The 8,863-nt window shown below is 39.5% G+C and overlaps 1 protein-coding gene across 1 annotated transcript; it reads right to left on the bottom strand.

Moving 5' to 3' along the window:
* Positions 1-274: 274 nt before the first annotated feature.
* dsc2l (desmocollin 2 like) lies at positions 275-8,453 on the bottom strand. Its single transcript, XM_030752522.1, is given in 19 exon segments — positions 275-2,308; positions 2,690-3,019; positions 3,153-3,268; positions 3,508-3,729; positions 4,129-4,347; positions 4,963-5,105; positions 5,234-5,481; positions 5,627-5,718; positions 5,721-5,811; positions 5,977-6,062; positions 6,065-6,110; positions 6,209-6,363; positions 6,459-6,603; positions 6,843-7,001; positions 7,311-7,382; positions 7,384-7,416; positions 7,509-7,717; positions 7,850-7,940; positions 8,117-8,453. Coding segments are annotated over 19 exon segments (2,694 nt in total). The 5' UTR covers positions 8,156-8,453; the 3' UTR covers positions 275-2,110.
* Between the last annotated feature and the right edge of the window lie 410 nt (positions 8,454-8,863).

Genomic DNA, 8,863 nt, shown 5'->3' on the forward strand with positions numbered 1-8,863 from the left:
ATTATCACAACTGCGACAGATGGCCCTCTCTAGAGCCTGTGATTACATATTTCCAGCCCCAGTGTCAATTGTAATTCATCACACTGATGCATCAGAAACTGGTGAATTGTTTACAACTTTAGTGATTCCTCAAATTATCTATAAATTAATAATCCAAAGTGTTACAAGAATGTGGGGGGATTTCAGCTGAGGTTTCAGTACATTTATTATAGAATGTTATTTATTTACAAAGATCTTTGAAGTTTGTTATCTCTACAATCTCACATTTTAAAACATATTATTGATGATTTCTAAAGTGACTGGGCCCTTTCACAAATTTCCTGTAACTACAAATTATGTCTTATGAAGTATTTTGTTTATAAAATAAAGTTTGTTACTATGATAACAATAGGTGTTCCTATTATAAAACCAGTAGACCGACTGGATCTGCAGAAGACTGAAGGTAATTATTAGCCAAGAAGCTGAGTTTAACTGTGCTGGAACATTGCACTCTTTGTATTGTGTAATCCTGGTGTGCCCCACCCTGTGAAACATTCACCAGCATGCACACAAAGACTGAGCACAAGAAGCAAGCATTTCTGCTCCCACCTTTCTGCACAGCACAACCAAAACAGCATAAGGAAGAGTTTTCTTTTTTTTTTTTTAATTACAATAGACATTAAAGTAAAATTTAAACAAATACACCCTATGGACAGTAAGCACAAACACACTAATTAAATGCAGAAAAAAAACTCAAAGTGAAACAGTTTGTGTTTGTCTCTTTGTGTTTGTATTTCTTGGATGGGTGTTCTGTTAAGTGTAATTTCCCCATTGTGGGACTAATAAAGGTATTCGTAGCAAAAATTATACATCATTGTTTAATGTTCATGTCAAATTACAATGTAAACAACAAGATATACATATATATTCTATACTGTTGGGTTTGTTTTTGTTTTCTTATGTGTGGACAGTTGCAATCACACAGCAATCAGGCTGTGTCAGTAACACCTTACTCCTCCCATTCCCGCCTGCGTGCTGATTTTCACAGGACTGCTGTTGGGAATGTTGCAATAACCTGACTGACAGTGAGCTGAAACTTTACCCATCTGACAGTCAGGAGCTGAATTAAAGCAGTTTCATACAATTTCTGTGTTATTGGGAAAACCTGCAGAATTCAAGCAACAGGTTAAAAAGATATAATTATAAGGGTGTCATTTTACATAAAATATTGTACAATTATTATTATATTATATTAGAAAGGCAGTTGTTACTTTCTGTTAAATTAAGGATTTGTTTTTTGTAAAATATATTTGCAATACCTGAAATTTAATAAGTAAAACCAGCCACATGACTGAAAAAGAAATGCTTTTCTACTGCAATGATTAATTACACAAAAAATACTAACATTAAAAAAAAACCCTTTCAAAAAAATCCTTTTGCTTCATATACACAAAAATCTTTATAAATCTGAAAAAAGTTTAAGACAAACACATTAACACTCAGTAGCTGCATTTCTACCCAAATTAACCAGAATGTTTAGGCCCAGGAACATTTTTCAAGGAACTAAAAGGTTCCCTAAAGGTAGTTTTGTCTGTTCTCCTGCTCATATCTTAAGACTTACAAAGATAAGGGGGGAAATGTGCTGTTTTTATTAACAATAACCAACAATTTCTGCGGTATATCTTGAAATAAGCAACCTGATTTTATGAGAAACTGCTTTCCAACCACAAACACTCCATTCCCTACACCAAAAGCTTCCGCAGTGCTACCCCCCATCACATAGGTATGAAATTTTTTTTTTCAAGAACTTCATTTAGACCCTGGTTCCTGAGGTAGAAACCTCCAAAGGAATGCAGTCCCTAGGAACGAGCTCCTGTGGTGGAAATGGAGCTAGTGACATACAACACAGAGTATTCACAACTAACAGCATCTGCATAGTTTTCAGTGCAAACAACTTTTACCGAAAAAAAAAAGAAATGAAACAACAAAAAGCATTAGCAGATAACACACCAACACCACCTGCTTCTTTTTTTTCCTATCCGTGTCCAGTAACATGCTAAGCATTCAGACCCTAGGCTTTTGCATCTTTTGCAGCTAAAAGTAAAACACTATTAATCTGGAGTGTCGCTGTTCATGTCTTTCTGCAGACATCTGCAAGAGTTCTGAACTTCGGTCCAAGTGTGTTCAGAAAGTCAAGGTTATCATTGTCATGATAGTCACTGCAGCATCCAACAGAGCCAGCTGTAGAGCCAACCCCCTCAAACCCGTAGGAGTGGATCGTGTCATCAGCATAATACTTATCACCCTCTGTTCCCATACGGGCCAGTTTCTGGAAGAGACAGGAAGAGTATTATTACTCTGTGGACTAAGCCTGGAAGATAGGAGGAGGGATACAACACCTACAAAGCTGCTCAGGATATGACTGGCAGTCAGATATTACACATCGAGCAAACAGCTCCCCAATAAGTTAGAGAAATATTTTTCACCAAAGGCTGAGAAATATTGAGCTTTACACAGGATACTATCAGGGCTTGGAGAACGAGATAATATTACACATAAGATTTTTACCTTAGCACGAACAGGTAGCAAGTTAAACCTCAGAGAATGAAACTTATTTGCACACATTCTCTGCTTCTCTCTTTTCCACTTTTTAAGCAAACTTCTGTACCTAGACATACTTTTGTTGGGTGTATTAAAAAAAATACATTACCTGATGTAGATAGCGGCCATTCGTTTGCCAAGTATGTAGAAAACCTGCGTCCTGGTTGTAATGTCTGCTGTCAAAGTTTACACCACTACCAACAAGCTGACCATAGGCTTGACCATCATAGTTCATGTCATACTGGCCAGAATAGTACTCTTGCATATTATTTGTGGAAATATCAGTCCTTCCATACATCCCATTCTCATGTACACCGTGGGCTCCAATGGTGCTTGAGCTCTGGTTCCCGAGCCATCCAGAATTCAGCACTGTACCCTTAACAGAACCCTTTATTGCTTGTTCAGCCCCAAAAGGGGGAGCACTGATGAGATTTGCATCCTGCCAATCGAAACAAAAGCAGTCAAGCATCAATGAAATCATTTAGGCAGCAGGGGAAAAACTGAGAAGGAAATATGGTTTATTTTTTTGAGAACTGTATTTTGAGGTAATACTTCCGCATTACTGCCCTTACCACTTCGTCTCCTGGGGCCTCGGTGTTTGATTTGAGCAGGATTCCTCCAGTGTCTCCTGAATCATCAAGGTCCAATTTCTCTCTCTTTGTTAGACAGAAAAATGCAAGGAGCAAAACTGCAATAACAAAGCATGTTCAGAGTGAGCGCTCACGTGTGGTAGGCATCAAAAGAATGAGTATAACAGCATTATACACTACACTGTTGTATGCACCATTGTGCAGTTCCCAATATGCAATGAGTAAGCTACAAGAGAACCCCCAGCTTACTTTTTTTTTTTTTAACAATGCCCAAACACAAAAGTGCTCTATTTTTTGCTTTGTTTCACTATCAAGATAGTAGCAGTGGGAGACTCACAGAGCAGTAGGAGGAGGGCCACAGGCAGCAGCAGAGTCAGTATACCCATCGGCCCCAATGACACAGACTTGTCCTTGCCAAGGCAGACGCCGTTGTTGCACTTGCAGACCTTCACGTTCACGGTCTGTGTTTTACCATTGCCCTGAAGATCTCTAACAATCAGGTCAACAGCATGCATCCCTATATAAATCTCTTTGACCTGCTGCAATGTAGCTGCCGTGTCTGAGAAGGAAACACATACATAACAATTACAAAGAGATCCAAGCTTCACCAAAAAAACAAAAGACTGAAGAATATTTCAGGCTGCGTCATGTGACGTTAACATGTACTTAATACAAAGATTTTGCAACAAAATATTCACTTTACAAAACAGAGTATTCTTCTGTGAATGTATGTGAGTTTTTACTTGTCTTATAAGTCCAAAAAACAAGACAAAAGATGCATTCACGGCACTTTGAAACTTTGTCACACAAGTCTTTTGCTCAACTACATGTGTGCTTCACTACAGAATTAGGGCCTTCAATTTAAAAAGACAAAATGTGTCTTTTTAAATTGAATTCATATTCAATTTAAAAGACACATTTTGAGTGTGTTTCACTGTGTGCAACAACAACCACTTACCATTAAGTGCCGTCACAGACCAAGTGCCGTCATTGTTATCCGGTAAGCTAAAGCTGAACGGGTAAGAAAAGGGAGGCTGATCTTTGTCTTCAGCCACAACCACCACAGAGCCGAGCACTCCATCTTTCTGACACAGCGTGAGATTACTCGGAATCGTAGGAATGTTGTCATTTTCATCCTCCACCCAAATGATGACTGTTCCTGTTCCTGTCTTGGAGCCTGAAATAAAACGGTATTACTAATTCTCACGTAGGACAAATGTGGACATGTTGACACACAGGAACAATGGAACACACCGTTTTAATTACAGTAAAACAGGTGTCACCTATTGGCAAGTTTCAAATTCCGCCAAGCACCGGGGTGTGCGCCAAATTTCCATATCTCTAGGTCGCACAAGAGAACATGAGTCACTGCGAATGTCTTGGTGCTTAATAACTTGCTAACAGGTTAGAGCTTGTTAACTGGAGTTCTCATGAAAAAACTAAGCGGTTCAGACAAATACAGCTGAAGGTGGAGCTCGTACTTTTATCCACTTTCAGACTGTGTGGCACACGGGTAACGAAGAAATCGAAAAAGGAGAAGAAAGTGTGAGAGCATGACTAAGGTTTTGCTTCACACAATCCCTTCTCTTTTATTTAGTCACAGAAGGCACTACCTCCACATGGTTTGGCAAATATCCATCATGTAATATAGAATGGAATTAGCACAGAATGGATCGCTTGTGCACTGTTGAAGATTATGACTTCTTTATCAGTATTGTGGTGCCAAAGTTCAGCACAGTTATGGAAGAACAGCTCAGATAAGTTATTTTTTCTTGGACTACAAAGAACTTACTAGCATCAACAGCCCTCACGGTGATGTTGTAAAACCCATCGTGGACAAGCGGTGATTCTCTGTCAATTGTGTTTGCAACCCTCAGCTCTCCAGTGTTTCTGTCGAAATTGATCCAAGAGCCCGGATCTGTGACCTTGTAATACCTTAGAGACCAAGGAAAAAAGTACTTGTGTATTACTGGCAGATTCACTACAGCAGTCTAACACTCAGGTGTTCAACAGAATACATAAGCTAGGGAAAGTTAGTTTTTGAGGCAAATATAAGTCATTACTTGATGCCGTTGCTGCTCTTGGTCTCGGGATCTAAAGCTGTGTAAGTTCCTATCAATGTGTCATTTGGTGTGTTCTCTTTGACACTGAAGCGGACAGAAGGAGCAGAGAATTCTGGGCCTTCATCAACGTCGATGACAGAAACGTCCACAGGGATGGAATTCCACTTGGCAGTGGTGCCTTTTAGTTCTGCTTGATTCTGTGCCATGACCTCGAGCATTACATTTTTGGTCTTCTCATAATCTAATGGCTGGGGGGAAAAAAAAGAAGTCATTTAAGAAGTGCATCGTGAATCAAAATCAGTTGTCACACAGGCTGTGACTTTCCATTAGATATGATTCATATAAAATGCTACCACCGGTATTATTAAATGATATTAATATGAAGTCACTCACTTTTGAGACGTACAAAAGCCCCTCATTTGTTTTGGGATCAGTATCGATCCTGAAATTTCCACTTTCATTTCCTTTAGTGATGACAAACTTGATATCCAGTTTGGTGTGTTTATCAAATCTTTATCTTGAACGGGAATTCGAAGGAGAAGTTTATCATTTTCATTTTCTTTCACAGAGGCAGCATACTAAAAAAAAGAAGAAAAAAAAACAGTGTTATCAGACAACCAATCATTTGGGGAAATAGGTACAAAAACTATAATTGTTCAACATGTATGATTTCAGTTATTCAGTCAAGTCACTTACAGTTTTTGAGTTGTGCCTTTTAATTATTATTATTTTTAAATACTTACAGTTGTTTGCATGAAGGTTGGTGGGTTGTCATTGATATCACTCAGAGTAACTGTTGCAGTAGCTGAGGTGAACAGACCTTCTGGTTACCATCCAGATCTTGGATTTTCACAGTCACCATATGCTTGTCGTTTACCTTAAAAAAGAAATATTATAAAGAAAATACGTTTGTAAAGCACATGTATCATCTAATTCAATGTTTTTCTGAATAAACAAAGTTAAAGCGGTGCTCACCTCTCTGTCGAGGACGTTGGTTCTTGTCGTGATGACACCCGTGTTTGGATGAATGAAAAACAGATCTGATCCAGTCAGGAGTGTATATCTGATCTTCACATGGTCGGTACCAGCTTGGTCTCTGTCTGTTGCATTAACCTGTCCCACCACAGTCCCTGTATTGTAAACCATGATTTATTTATTTTTTTAGAGCAACCGCACTGTAAGTCAAATACCACAGAAATACTGTTGCATATGTCGTCTTCCTCACCTGCACGGGATTGCTCGGGAACCGTAAACTGCAGTGGGCCTACGAACTGTGGAACATTGTCATTGTCATCATCCACGAGCACTTTTATGGGCAAGTATTCGTCTGTCTCCTTATTTGTCACTGTGTCAAAAACACGCACCACAAACTATAAAGCAAAAAAAAAAAAAAAAAAAGTACTAGGTTAATGCACACAAATATGGAAAGCAGAGGCAAAGAGATAATAAGATTCATATATCAGTTGTGCCACATAATAAATAAACATGCTTAGTAGAGAATCGAATCTCAAAATCACCAGTCGAGTATTTCAGTCATCATTCTTTAAGAATGACTGCTAAACATTACTGTAACTAATTCCAAACTTCAAAATCATTTTCACGTTCACACTCACATTAATTCTGGGAACTCCTCACGATCCACCGCTCTGAGCAATGACAGATCGCCAGTGTTACTATTCAGACTGAACACTCCAGTTGGATACGTAGTGACCCCTTGTCCTTCGATGGTGTAGTATACCTTGTACTTGGCAGTCGTATCTGACACCAGCTACAGCAGAAAACAAACTCATACATATAAGAAAAACAAACGAGGATTCTGTTCTTCATAACCCATTCATCATAAGCAGCCCTCCGTGACTTCTTTCAGTTTGCAGTGGTATGAAACGGGATCAAAACTGCAGCAGATTCGAATAATCACTGTCAGCTGAACAGAATGTAATAATAGGTGTGACTTATAAGTGAATCAGATAATTTGAGGAGGGAAGTGGAAAAGAGAACAATGTGTATTGACAATAAACTTTTTTTTTTTTTTAATGCCATAGTGCTTATTAATCATGCTTTCAATATTCAATTTAACCGTTTCAATTATGTGTGGAAAAGGCCCTGAATCATTCTCCATTATGTTGAAGTTCGGAGGTCTCCAGCGTCTTTAGAGAGCGGCTCAGGAAAGCCTTGTCTCGCTGCTGTGACATACCGACAAGTCGGGATATGTTAGGAAAAAAACAACCTGTACCTTCTGAGCTCTATAAATGACTTATAATATCAGCTGTCTTACATGTTTGCTCTGCATTGTTCTGTGGACAAGGTGAACTTCCATCTTACTTTCCGGTCCACTATTGTCCTGAGCCCACACAGAAAATGTCCGTCCTCTTTCTGCCACTGAGACAAACGCTAAAGTCACAATTGTCCCATCGGTTTTTATTGTAAAACTCGGATCCGTCACACTTAACTGCGTTGACTTGGCATCACAGCCGACAGTTTCAACTGAAAACCGAGAAAGAGAAAGTCAAAAAGAGCCATAAAACACAGCAACAACCGGCCTGAAGGAAAAGATGCAGGGTGTAATTGATACTTTCTCACTCAGGGCGAATTCAGAAAAAGTCAGCAGTGGGGCACCTTTGGCTATTTGGTATCCAGGAGAGATTGTTTCTGGCACATTTACGTAGAGAGAGCCTGGGAAAAAACACGACTCCACACCGGACAGGACCTGGAGGTGAAAGTGAGTTTCAAAAACGGGCTTGTCGCGTTTACTTTCTGTTAATGTTTCTGGGGATTTAAATGTTTGCTAGCAAACAGCACTGACAAATGACAGACGGCAAACAGCTACTGGACAAGATGAAGACGAATGTACGGGTGCTATAAAAGAAAACTAGAAGCACTTACCAGCATCAGGCAGATGGTGGAAATGACAATTTTCACCATTTTTGGAGGAAAAAAAACAAAAAACAAAACAAAAAGGAAGCCTGACACTGACTTTGTCCTGGTCCGAAGGTCGGAAAGTCCAGCTAGTTTTTCAGAGAGTAACAGATGACAAATGTGTCTAGTCTACTCGAGAGCTTTGTCTCTTGTCTGTTTCCTCCACCTCTCCCTCTCAATGCGAGCAGGCGGGCGTTTCCCAGGCGCGGTGTCTCTCGCTGCTGGCACTGAGTCACCAGACACACCTTTGCTTGACACGCCTAAGTGAAATTTCAAACAAAGTCTTGCTGAGCTCAGTGTTGTCTGCTGTGAACTCCCCAGAGTTACAAATATATACTCGTTTTTTTCGCCAGTAGGGGGACATATTACTCTATTACTGCAAGACATCAAACCCACAACTAAACTGTCATTTCCCCTAAAAGAGTTTTAGGCTGGAATGCAAGAGCTACATGCGGCATTATATACATTATATATGTATATTATATGTATGCATATAAATAGACAGACATAAAGTAATAACAATAGTCTTACAATAATATGGCAGGCAACAGGTACAGATACTTGAAGAAATACTGGTCTGTCTGCTTGTTTCTCAAGACTTCTCCCAGGTCTGCAGAAAGACTGACCCCTGCTTGCTCCTCCTTTCTCCACTCCACTCTCTGTAGGAGGAACAAACTTGAGTTCCTCTCTGAGCACCACAGGAATGTGAGCTGA

Source organism: Archocentrus centrarchus, chromosome 17 (genome assembly GCF_007364275.1).
Source record: "Archocentrus centrarchus isolate MPI-CPG fArcCen1 chromosome 17, fArcCen1, whole genome shotgun sequence".
Lineage (NCBI taxonomy): Eukaryota > Metazoa > Chordata > Actinopteri > Cichliformes > Cichlidae > Archocentrus > Archocentrus centrarchus.